The 11,753-nt window shown below is 55.1% G+C and overlaps 5 protein-coding genes across 8 annotated transcripts; all 5 read left to right on the forward strand.

The window, feature by feature from the left end:
* Positions 1-519: 519 nt before the first annotated feature.
* ABB37_01466 (hypothetical protein) lies at positions 520-2,504 on the forward strand (the record flags this gene model as incomplete). The annotated part of the gene is made up of 1 exon (XM_015797964.1): positions 520-2,504. The coding sequence occupies exon 1, from the start codon at positions 789-791 to the stop codon at positions 2,502-2,504; it is 1,716 nt and encodes a 571-aa protein (XP_015663484.1). The 5' UTR covers positions 520-788.
* A 392-nt stretch (positions 2,505-2,896) lies between these two features.
* ABB37_01467 (hypothetical protein) lies at positions 2,897-6,025 on the forward strand (the record flags this gene model as incomplete). Of its 2 annotated transcripts, none has more annotated exons than XM_015797965.1 (1): positions 2,897-6,025. In XM_015797965.1, exon 1 carries the CDS (start codon positions 3,014-3,016, stop codon positions 6,023-6,025), a length of 3,012 nt encoding a protein of 1,003 aa, XP_015663485.1. In that variant the 5' UTR covers positions 2,897-3,013. The 2 variants fall into 2 exon arrangements, with proteins under 2 accessions (XP_015663485.1, XP_015663486.1); XM_015797966.1 differs by having other exon boundaries at positions 2,970-6,025.
* Positions 6,026-6,318: 293 nt separating this feature from the next.
* ABB37_01468 (putative mitochondrial hypothetical protein) lies at positions 6,319-7,032 on the forward strand (the record flags this gene model as incomplete). 3 transcript variants are annotated; one of them, XM_015797967.1, is made up of 1 exon in its annotated part: positions 6,319-7,032. In XM_015797967.1, the coding sequence occupies exon 1, from the start codon at positions 6,475-6,477 to the stop codon at positions 7,030-7,032; it is 558 nt and encodes a 185-aa protein (XP_015663487.1). In that variant the 5' UTR covers positions 6,319-6,474. The 3 variants fall into 3 exon arrangements, with proteins under 3 accessions (XP_015663487.1, XP_015663488.1, XP_015663489.1); XM_015797968.1 differs by having other exon boundaries at positions 6,382-7,032; XM_015797969.1 differs by having other exon boundaries at positions 6,396-7,032.
* Positions 7,033-7,570: 538 nt separating this feature from the next.
* On the forward strand, positions 7,571-9,708 carry ABB37_01469 (cyclic nucleotide-binding protein-like protein; the record flags this gene model as incomplete). Its single annotated transcript, XM_015797970.1, has 1 exon — positions 7,571-9,708. Exon 1 carries the CDS (start codon positions 7,624-7,626, stop codon positions 9,706-9,708), a length of 2,085 nt encoding a protein of 694 aa, XP_015663490.1. The 5' UTR covers positions 7,571-7,623.
* Positions 9,709-10,486: 778 nt separating this feature from the next.
* ABB37_01470 (hypothetical protein) lies at positions 10,487-11,311 on the forward strand (the record flags this gene model as incomplete). The annotated part of the gene is made up of 1 exon (XM_015797971.1): positions 10,487-11,311. One exon carries the CDS (start codon positions 10,487-10,489, stop codon positions 11,309-11,311), a length of 825 nt encoding a protein of 274 aa, XP_015663491.1.
* Positions 11,312-11,753: the final 442 nt, after the last annotated feature.

Consider the following 11,753-nt stretch of genomic DNA (forward strand, 5'->3'; position numbering starts at 1 on the left):
CCCGCCTTTACTTTTAGTATTGTAGCGTTACCGTGCGTTCTACGGTACACGATGTCTTATAGAGCAGCGCATGTCAGCTAAAAACCAATTCATTCACGGCCACGAGCGATGCTGTGAAATCCTTATATTGTTGTTCGCGTATTCTTCTTCTTTTCTCTTTGTTGTAAACGAGAACTTAATCGGAAGAAAAAGCCATAGGAATCATTCAATATGCATCTTCGTTTCTCGCTGCTCGCGTTGGCGTGTTGCAACAGAGAAGGATGACAGCAGCGACAGTACAAAAGTGAAAAAGAAAGAGGTATTCTCGAAGCGTATAACACGAAACGGTTTTTTTTTGCCTTCTGTAGAGTACAGCTCTCTCTCTCTCTCGTAGTGTGCCTCAAAGCACATGATGCAACTTCGACTTCGTGTGTTGTGTCCTGCTCGCTCCCCTTGTTATGCCCCCCTGCCTCTTTCCGTTTCATTACGTCACGTTCTTTTCTTCTTTCGGTTTCCCTCTTACCGTATCTTGTCACGTGTAGTTTTGAAAAGGGGGCGATGCTGTTTCCTCCCTTGCTTGTGTGTGTGTGTGTCTGTGTGCATGTGATCTGCTTCATGGAATTCCTTCTCAGTTTTTATCCACCAGCCAAAGCCCCAACGCACAGCGTTACTCGTAACTTTGTGCGGCCAAGCAAGCGTAAACGGCGATCTGCGCGTCCGCGCTCGATTTCGTGTCGAATCGAACGGCCTTTTCTTCCTCAAACGTGAGCAGCGAAAGAGCGTGGTCTGCACATTAATTCAACACCAAAATGTTTGCTACTGCTCCGGTAATGCGTGGCGCCTCCCAACCCCTCTCCCCGCTCTTGCTCGCAGCCAGCCGGGCCCAATCGTGGGCCGATGTCCTTCGTGCGTACAGCCAGTGCCGCACGTATCTGCACGGCTCCTACCAACCGACCACGGCGGAGTTGCAGTACGGGTTAGCGCAAATGGACAACGCGTGGGCCCTTTCTCTCTTTTACCACGACATTGTCAAAAGCGCAGCGCCGTCGGCGACGCCGGACAGCAGTCTCGTCGTGACCCTGCTGCGACGGTACAAGAAACTCAATTTCATGAAGGGCCTGAAACGCGTTATCGAGGAAGACGTTGACAGCGCCACGCTCGACGGCGCCAAAGCCAAAATCACCCTGGCCTCCTACACTGGGATGTGGGAGGTGGCTCTTGCGACACTGCTGAGCCAGCCAAAACTGAAGCACAATCCTCCACTGCGCCGCAGCGTGTTGGCGACACTGTCCGTCAATAACCAGTGGCGGCTTGCCCTTCAAGTGCTTCGCATGCCGCCGGCGATGGAGCTGCGTCCCGCCGTGGTGCGGCCTCTCGTGCGCTGCTTTGGCCGTCTTCGCCAGAGCGACATGGCGCTTCGCCTCACCGCCGCCTCCCTCGCTGCTGGGTACACCTTTGATGCCGCGCTGCTTTCTGCGCTGCTCGTGACGCTGCAGGACACCAATCAGTGGAGGGCCGCGCTGGAGGCCGCGCAGAGCATGCAGCTCTTCTCCGCCACCCGGGCGGAGGGGCGAAAAAATTGTCTCCTCTTCAATCAGCTGGTCAATTGCTTGTACGACGCGGACCTTTACAGCGACTACACCGTGGACGAGGTGGTGCAGGACGTTTTGAGCCGCAGTAACCCACGAGAAGGAGTAGTGGCTGGAAGAGGACCCAAGGAAAGGCAGTTCCGCCTGCGCCTCCACGCAGAGGTGTTTCAGCACTTTCAAGGCGTCCTGCTGCCTCTCAGCCAACTGTACAGCAAAATCATCCGAATACCCCGGTGGTACTCCCGCAACATCTTCAACATCGCGACCACCGCAGTGAAAGAAAACAACGTCGTCATTGTGATGGACACCAACTATCTTTTGCAGCTCGTGTACAAGAATCTTTCATCGGAGCACTTCTATGCCTATATGAAGGAGCAGCACCCCGACACAAAAGCGTACAACTTTGCCACCATTGTGATCCCCTTCACCGTCCTCCAGGAGGCGTACACCACAATCTGGGAGGGGAAGAATCGCTTTTCACTGCCGGTCAAAACGCTCTTATGGTCCCGCGTCGTTGCCATCGTGGAGCAGCCGCACGTCTACGCGCTTTCCCTCGCAGGGGAGTTCCCTTCCACCTCCCTCAGCATCTTTCCCAAGCTGGCGTACAGTAAAATGTCTGAAAATGTGGCTGGCTCGTTTCAGCACGACCCCGACCTGCGCATTCTAAACGTATGCGTCTCCCTGCAGCATTACCTACGCGAGATCAAAATAATTGAGAACTTGGGCGGTGTTGTGCCGTTAGAAGGCATCACGCTTTTTGCCTTGTTGAAGTATCACGTGCGGCGGTACTGCAATACTGTGAAGGGGTACTGCGTGGACCGTCTGCTCCTGTGCACGATGGATCGACGGATGTCGCAGGCGGCCGAGCAGCTGGGGATTCGCGTGTTTCCAAACATCTCGGACGCTCCAGAGGCTGCCGCGCGTACGTCAGAATAATATTAAAGGAAAAGGTTGCGCGTGATGCCGCTCTGGCCGAAAAAAGCGTTTGGGTGTGATTGTTCTCGCCTACCTCCTTTCGGAAAGTCCCAAGGATGTATTCGTTTGCCTTTTGGCCCACGTCTTTCTCATCACACCTCTCTTTTCCAGCACGTTATATTTATATCCGTATATATCCATCGTGATGAACTTCGAGCGTTAGCTGCGACTCCGAATTGTTAATTGCAGCTATCTGTTGTTTCAGCCGTTCAGTCACGTGCACATGCGCGAACGACAACAATTTGATGTCGAGTAAGGACTCTGTGTGGTGCATGCCCGGATGGTCTTTCTGCGGCCTCTTTCTTGGAGCTGTTGTTCCCTTCTCTTGACCCCCTTCTCCTCCTCCCCATCGCAGCGCCTGGTTCTCTTCCCCTCTTCCCCTCTTCCGCTCTTTCTCGTTTGCACTCCCCACCACCTCGTGCTTGCAGAGGGAGAAATAATAACAGAGCATATCTATTAAGTCCACGTGGATGTCGGAGATTGACGACTTAGTGTCCCGGCTGCGGAGCATCACGGGCTACACCGCGGCCGCACCCACACCTCCATCGAAGCCCGCCGCGGTATCCGTAGAGAAACAGCTCTCCAGCGACAGCCTTCTCTTCTTGCAGCAGTCCCTTCGTCGTCACCCCTGCTTTGGCGTCTTTGGTCTTTCACGGGCGGAGGTGGACTGCCAGCTCTTGAAGGAACTGGATGACGCGGCATCAACGCCAGTGGCAACGGCGAGCGAGGCGTCGGTGGCGGTGATGTGGCGCCTGTTCATCAACGAGGCGGCCGACGCGCTTGAAGCGGAGCGGCTCAGCGGCGTCTTTCAAGACCCCACGCCGCGGCTAGACAGAGCAAAAGATGACCTTTTTGCGCGGCTTGGTGTGCAAACGGCGCCGCTGCTGTCGCAGGTGGGCGACGGCTATCCCTGTCCGTGGAATGTACTGGCGACGTTGGAAAACAGCCTCCTCTTTGACCAGGATGACTTCCGGGAGTTCCCCAAGGCGCACCTCCACGTGCCGAATGCCACGACGAGCATTCTGCTGCAGTTGCAGAAGGTCTACGACGATAGCTACAACACACTTGCGTGGCTGCAGCTGCTACACCAGTTGATGCGCTTCCCTGTAGCGTCTGTGCGGGTGGTGTGGCAGGCAGCCTTATACCACTTCCCCACCGCCGCCCCGCTCGTCTGCGTGTACACCCGTCTGGAGCTCGCCGCTGTGGCCAAGACGTCCCGTCTAGACGCCTGCAGGGGCGAAACAGACGCGGAAGACGTGTACAGGGATTACCTGCGCGTCCTCAACACCTTTTACCGCCATCTCCCACTGACGTTTTCGTGCGAGCTTTACTCCCTCTTCTTTGCCTTCGCGACGGAGTACATTCAGCCCGACAACACCTCGCTCGACTTGCTCTTCCGCACCTGTCTGCGCCGCGACGTCGGCATGCTACCGCAAAGCACGAAACTGTGGCGAAATTACCTCTCGTGGCGGTCGGCGACGATACGCGACCACACGCGACGGCGGATCTGGCGCAAACGCATGTTCCAGCGCATCCTTGCCATCCCATTAATTAACCTCGATGAGGTGAAGGCGGAGTACGACATCTTTGTCGACACCGAGTACCGCGGTCGAGTAGCCCCAGATGAGAAGGCAGAGGTGGAGAGTCGCCTTAAGCGGGTGAAGGCGGAGGCGGACGACCTCTCCCGGCTGATGTACTTCTTCTATCCAACAGAGTGGGAGCCGGCGTCGCAGACAATAGTGTTCCCGCACACCCTTTACCTCGCGCGCCCCCTCACGGTCGACGGCCCCTTGAACCCAAACAACATCAAGGACGCGGTGTTGTCACGTATTGAGATGGACCTTTGGACGTCGTGGTACACGCTGCTTCAGAGCATTCGGCGGCCTCTCTTCCCTGGAGCGGGCGGTGACATTCTGCACTACGGCCGATGCCGCAGCTTCATGACAATGGCCGCCGGCTACTTCCCCCATCAGCCAACCCTGTGGATGGAGTTGATTGACTTCTGCGTGCATCAGCAGCCAATCTTGTCGGATAAGGAGCGCTTCGGCAGCGTCGCTGCCGCCATCGAGCTAGCGACCACCTTCCACCGCCATGACCTATGTGTCCGTCTCTACGTGGCGCAGGCGTACGTGACAGACTTCTCGGCAATAGAGCTGGCCTTTCGTGACATGAAGGAAGGCCTCCTGTACCTTCGTGGTTGGCTTTTGCACTACGTGAAGGAGGACGCCGTCACAGCGACGAAGGAGGATGTTCTCGAAACGCTGCAGCACGTGACGGTCCTGGCGGTGAACTTCATGCGGATGGGCAACACACAGGGGGAGGAGCAGCACATTCATCTTGTAGCCCGCTTTGTGATGCACCAGGTTGAATTTTTGGTCTTGACGATGGCGGTCCTACGGAAGCTGTTCAAGGCGAGCGCCATCGCCTTTCCCGCGCCGTTCCTCCGCCCCTTCTACACCTTCTGCGCGCAGTGGATCTCGCTGGAGTTAATCCGCAGCCGTGCACCCCACGGCGCCCTTCGCGTCCTCCAGCAGTGGTGCGAGCACCTCAAGATCATGCTGCAGTCCGGCAAAGCGAAGGGCTGGACGTGCGAAGAGTGTGGGCTGGATGAGTTGCTGCTGGACACGTGCAGCAACCTGCTCACAGCGGACCCTTCCACGCGTAGCACGATCGATGCGATGCTGGCGCAGCTGGAGGAGGTTGTCAACAGCGGCGGCATTCGGCCAGGGAATTTCACTTACCTCGCACGTCAGCTGCGCCACCACTTCTTCCTGCCGTGTCCGCCGCCGCCGCCCGGGGACGTGAGGGACGTGCTGCTGATGTCGAAGCTGCTTCTCCCGCACGCCGCCCCGCATCGGTACGACACGGTGCAGTTTCGCTGCCCGCCACCGCAAATTTCTCCCTTGTCCAGCACCGCGGTTCTCACCCAGGAGAAGGAGGCGAATGCAGATGAAACTACGCTGCCACCTCCGCAAACGCCAGCAGCGGCAGCACACGAGGACAGCGCGGACACCCGTACAACGGAGGTGATTGAAAGAGAAAAAGACGCACCCGTGCGCGCGTCGACCATGCCGGAGGAGAGTTTGTGGTCGTCCGCGATCTCCTTCCGCAATTCGGCCACACCGGGGAGGCCGCGCTTTGACCGCCCGCGCCGGGGCCCGTTTCCTGGCACCACAGCAGACAGCTCCGAAGGACCGCCAAGAGAGCTGCCGCGCGTCCCTGCGATCGGGCCGAGCCGATTGGCCGTCCTATCCGAGTCCCTTCAGCTGCCTACGCTTCTTGACTGTCTCGGCTCGGGGCGACACACCGATGCAGATCGAGGGAAAGCGGCGACGAAGCTTCCCCCGCTGGATCAGCTAGAAGACTTCATCACAGAGCTGCCGTCAGTGTACGAGTACAACCCTGACGTGGAGGAGGGCGGCAAGGACGTCTCGACGGAGTGGGTGCTCAGGACGCTGCTGAGCTGCGAGGCGCTGTGCTAGACATTGAAATAACATGAAAAAGAGAAAACGAAGCAAGACAGTCGCCTCATTCAAGCAGATTTTCTACACTGTCGCCCGGTTCTCTATTGCTGGGCTCACTGCGAAAAGTGGAGATGCTCTTTTACGAAGAAGGAAATGTCGTGACTTCAGTATTTTCTACCCCTGCGTCTCTTTTGAAAAGTGCAATGTCGCTTTTAAATTGTTGTCTGTGATGTGCGGCCATCCATTTTATTATTGTTGATGACACATCGTCTCCTTTGCTCCGTTTCGTCTTCTGCCGTCAATGCCTTCAAAGCACCCCTTAACTCTAATTGCCTTCTTTTTGATTTCCATTATCTCAACGTACCATCTCCACGAGGTCTATGGTTGCAGCGCTGGGTGTTTCTGCAAGCTGCTGCCGCCATCGCTGCGTGGAAAGTAGCACCATATCCTTCTAGTACCGAGCCACCATGCTCCGGCACTTTAGTCGCCAATACGCACCGAAGGTGGAGTTCATCTCACCGAAGCCGACGGCGCCAATTGAAAATTTTGACTTGCAACCGATATCTCCATCTCTGCTGTACCGCAAGCTGCTAAAGCTTTACTTGCGTAAGTTTGACACCGACACCAACACCATCGTTCGTGCATGGAAGCAGACGAAGTACGAGTTCTGGGTCCACCGCAGCGCCAACCCGGAGGAAGCTGACCTGCTAAACATCAAAGGTCAACAGATTCTCGAGGCAATTCGCGCTGGTTTGGTCCCTGTCTACCACAACTCGAAGACGAATCAAACATACTACAAATACGACGCCGACACCCTCAGCGCCGTGCACAACCACGTCGATCCCGTGAGTGCAGAGGAGTTTGTGCGCCGCTTCCACGACCGCATGGATCCCAAGGACGTGGAGGAAATTAAGGCAACGCTCAAAAAGTTAGGTCGCTGGACCGGACCGGACGAGCTGCGCAAGGAGGATCTCGTTAAGCTGAAAACGAAACGCAAGGTCAAGTGCACCGATTCTGACGAGTAGGCTCAGCGAGTGTGCACTCATGTAAAGCGTCGTATTTCTACCCCCTTTTTTTTTTGGTCGTCACTCAGTTGTTAAAGACGATTTCTCACATTTTGATCACCTCCTTCGCGTTTACTATTAATGTGGTATATCTCTTAACTCTAGAAAAAAAGAGAGGTAGAACAGGAGAGAGGAGCGAACGTCGTTGGCTGTTGTGTTTTCTACACCTTCGCTTTTTGTTCTCATTGATCAGCCTTCTTGCTTCTTTTTTTTTATAGGAATGGTCGATTTGGTCCTGGCAACTGCAAGCTGCACCGACTTCTATAAAAGGACCAAAGCCAGAAAAAAGGTGTGTACTACGTTCTTTTTTTTCCCTTTCACGTGATAAGTGTCGTAAAAGAAGCCGACGATGTGTGTCCAGCGCACAGCGATGTCGCTTTACTGTGGCCTCTCTAGTGTATTTCACACCTTTTCTTCCTACTCACCTCTGACGCCTGTCGCTGCACATCATTCTAAATGCGCTGCATCACTCCCCCTCTCTGTTTTGGTTCATGCTTTTAGATGTGACTGCTGCCTCAAAGAAGAGAAAAAGAATTGCAGTTGCGCGCGAGTATGGACATCCCTCGCGATTACACCTTCCTCACCGATGTTGAGGCGGGCGGTGACGCACAACGAAAGCAAGCATCCGCCGCGACGAACTTCTCGGCGGCGGAAGATGCCTCCGGTCCTTTAGTCCCTTTCCGTGCACCACCGATGCCGAAAACCACCGTGTCGCGCCGCTACGCCTCCCTCGACTACGATGCATCCCACATAACCTCCCATCACTTGCCGGAGTGGGAGAGGCAGATGATATTGGCGCGACTGCGCAAAACCTCACCGGTGAACACGGAGGAGTTCCAGCGACGTCTGGTAAGCGCAAATGCGCGTAATGGGCGCGATCACGTCCGTCGAGTGTGCGACAACGCCTCCAAAATAGAGGAGGAACGCAACCTGCATATCGAGGTCGAGTATATGCGCGAGGAGCAGCGGCGCCAGACTATCTTATACAAGCATCAGCATGTGCTGGAGATACGTCGGACAGAGCGGTTTCTCGCACGCGCCAGGAAGTGGTGCACCATCGTGGTCTGCCACGCCTTCATCTCTGCCCTCATGCAGGAGCGTCAAGTGCAGAACGCGCTTGAAACCTTTGGGTTTTTGATGACTCCAATGATCAAAAGATTCCTGGCCTTGCGCAGGAGACGTGCCGAGGCTGCCGAATTAACGCAGCGGCACCACCGCGACATCCCATTTCCGTATCCGCATGTAATTGAGAGCATGAGCGGCACGTTCTTCGAAGGCTGGCCTGCATCTTTGCTGGAGAAGCTGGTAGAAAAAGCAAAGCCCTGTTATGTTCGCAAAGGAAACTTCCTCATGCACGAAGGTGATGTTGGACGCGTCATGTTCATGATCACCACCGGCACCGTGTCGATTGTTCTGCGCAAGAAGGGCCCCATAAAGAAGCGCACAAAGGACAACTCCAGCGGTGTCTTTCAGATGAAGGCTCCTTGCTACGTCGGTGAGTTCGCCGTCGTCTGCAAAGAGCCACGCTCAGCGTCTATTTTCTGTGAAACCGACGTTGGCTATTGGGCGGTGCTGCCGGAGGACTATGAAGCGGTCGCCAAACTCCTCAGCGCTGACGTTGCCAGCAAGCAGCGAGAGGCCACCGATGTCCGACGACGACAAAACCTTCAGCGCTTTTTCCCATTGCATGTCGACTTTCTGCGCAAGTTCTTTTACTTTGAGAGATTTAGTGACGAGGGTCTCGCGAAGCTGATCGACAACGTGGAGCCGATCGTGCTGCACAACGGGGACTACCTCTTCAAAGAGGGCGAGTTAGATTCCTCGGCATACTTTCTGCAGGACGGCGTTGCCGTGATGCGGGACCACGACGGCAAGGACACGAGGGTGTCCAAGGGTAGCTGCATCGGCGTGTTCGAGTGCTGCTGCGGCGTCAACGAGGCAAAGCGGACGTCGGTGGTCAGCGTCAACTACTCCGACATCTGGCGCTTAAAGCGAGAGGTGCTGACTGAAGTTGGGATGAGTGAGCCGGCGGCGCTGATACACTGCCGCAACGCCGCGAAGAAGGACCGCGCGTCGCAGATACCGTTGGACAAGTCGGTGTCGTGGTTCTTCAAGAAGGACCCGTACATGATGTTCTGCTGCCCCACAAACGTCCTCACTCGGCTCTTCGAGGCGGGCACCCCCACCGTGTTCCTCAACGGCGAACGGCTTGCCTTGATGGGTCAAAACCTCAACGCCCTCGTGTTTGTCGTGAATGGGCTGCTGGACGTCACCATGGCACGAAGTGGCTCGCAAGTCACGTTCCGGGTCTCCGTCACGTCGAAGAGCCTTAACGAGGCGGCGTTGATGGGGTCGTATGCGTCGTTTCGCGGTCTCTCACGCGTCATCGGTGCCTACGAGTATGCCTTTTGCCTGACGCAGTACGTCTGCACCGTCAGCAGCTTTGGTCTCACGGAGGCCGTCCTGATAGATCGCACGCAGGTGGACGCAATCATGCCGTCGCAGCTGCGGAGCTTTATGCACAACGACGAGCGAGCAAAGGAAACGGTGCGTCGCGCATATAAGCAGCAAAATGCTGGCCTGCTCTACAACGAGCAACAATTTAGCTTCCTTCATGATTATAAAGAGTTGAAGTGAATGCACTAAAACGAAACGCTTTCTTTTCCTTAGTGTTGTCGTCGTTTTTCTTGGTTTTCGTTAAGATGTACATTTTCCTTTGAAACCAAAGCGTTTTAGCTTGTTTTCCTATTATTACTTTACCTCAGTGATACATCGTATTATTAGTTTGCGCTCCTCTTTACAGCTCTTGGGAAGCGCTTCACGTTCAAAACAGTCGCCGGGTTTTCAATGCAGAGAACCGTCCGTTGGAGAGCGTTGACCCCTTTTTGTTTTTTGAACTGTATCTTCTTTTATTGTTTCCATCTTGCATGTCTTGGAACACTCCTTTTCCTTGTTCTCTTATCACCACCTAGGAATGTGCAGAACAACCCAGCATTGAGCACGCGTGGTCAACAGCAAGGAAAGAACAACTCCGTTTGGTTGCAATGTTATTATTATTGTTTTTAAACCGAGCGCTTTGAGGAACGTAAATGAGTTTCTTCGTCTGCGATCTCTGATCAACGTGGTAAGCCGCAGCAATGTTCAAAAGAAAAGAAATGGACCCAATCACCTCCGCGCCTTTTTCACATTACGTGGGCAACGTTGCCAAGCACGCACAACACCTGGCATTTCCGGTTTTTTTTTTAATGCTTGTAGCTCGTCATTGGCAACGTCTCTCTAAGTACCAGTCACGTTTAATGCTCCTCTCTTTCTGTCTCTCAGCCACTGTACTCTACTAACGCTTAAGCTCTGTATCATCTTGAGCTATCACGAAGGATAGTAAACATCAATACACGGATATTAGTTCTACCGCAGAATGACTGCTTCGCCTGATGCTGTGGTGGGTGCCATTTATGCAGATGAAAAGCCCTCGCGCCGGGCTGTCTCCATCAGCTCCGTCGACTCCGAGCCCATTGTGCGGCAGGCGTCGGTTCAGTCGGCTGCGTCGTCGCATTCAGAGACCGACGGCGTACAAAGGCGGGGTTGGGTGATTCCGGAAGGCGACGAGGCGGTGCTCGACGCCGACGCTGTAGCGGACATGCCAACAACTATTCCCATGGAAGAGATCTCCGAGGCCCCCGTCGCCGTCGTCCAATCCACGTCGGCGGCGAGTCGCTCGTGCATCGCCGAGGCGGCACCTGGGACGCTGTCCATGGACGTCGGCACCCGCCTTTGCCTCGTGGACGGCACCATCGTTGGGTGCATCACCTCGGTATTAGGACCTGTCAAGCAGGCGTTTTACGTGGTGAAGTCGGCGCGGGACGACTTTGAAGCGCTGCTTTCTACTTCCCGGTTGGTGGAGGGCACATCCCTGCACTACGACCTGGCGCATCAGGAAGTGATGTACGACCCTTTTGTGCAGTGCGACACAGCAAAAGGCACCGATGCAAGCTATGTTAACGATGAGGAGCTGCCCGAGCACGTCCGGCCTGACTTCTCCGACGATGATAAGGAGATGGAGTGGAAGCGACTGAAACGGGAGCGCGTGGAGGACAACGAGAGCGTTAGCTCCGACGAGCCACAGGAGGAGATCGAGTGGTCCAAGCTGGACCTGGACGGAGATGTGCCGCCGACTTCGGGTAGGGCACACGTCGTCGTTCCGCAGTGGCTTGAGAGTCCCGATGACCGTCACCCAAAGTAGCGGTGGCCGGGGCGACCCGAGCAGAGTGAACGAGTGTCTCATCTTTTGTGTGTGTGCAGGAGGTGGTGCTGCCTGTCTCTTTTATGTTGTTGTGAGCGTATGCGACTGTAGTGGTGACACCGCCGCCTCCCCTGTTCCCCTCGCTAGAAAAGCCAAGGGGCGATTAATAATGTTGATGCATAATCGATTCGTTAAAGGGACCCTTATAAACTCCCGTGTTTTAACTACTCAACAGTCAAAATCTAGCGCTTCGTATCTCCTTAGCAAAACGGCTCTGAAGTTGCCTAGTTTCTTCCAATCGCGGCGCGATGAGATGACACCAATTGCGCACCGAAGAGAACGCAGTCTTGGCTGTCTGTAGCCCTTTTCCTTTTTGGCTCGCTTTCTACAATGTGTGATGTCTCGCTCTTCTTCCCGGTTATGTTTCGCCTCTTCGCTTTTC

The sequence above is a fragment of the Leptomonas pyrrhocoris genome, assembly GCF_001293395.1.
Source record: "Leptomonas pyrrhocoris isolate H10 chromosome Unknown, whole genome shotgun sequence".
NCBI lineage: Eukaryota > Euglenozoa > Kinetoplastea > Trypanosomatida > Trypanosomatidae > Leptomonas > Leptomonas pyrrhocoris.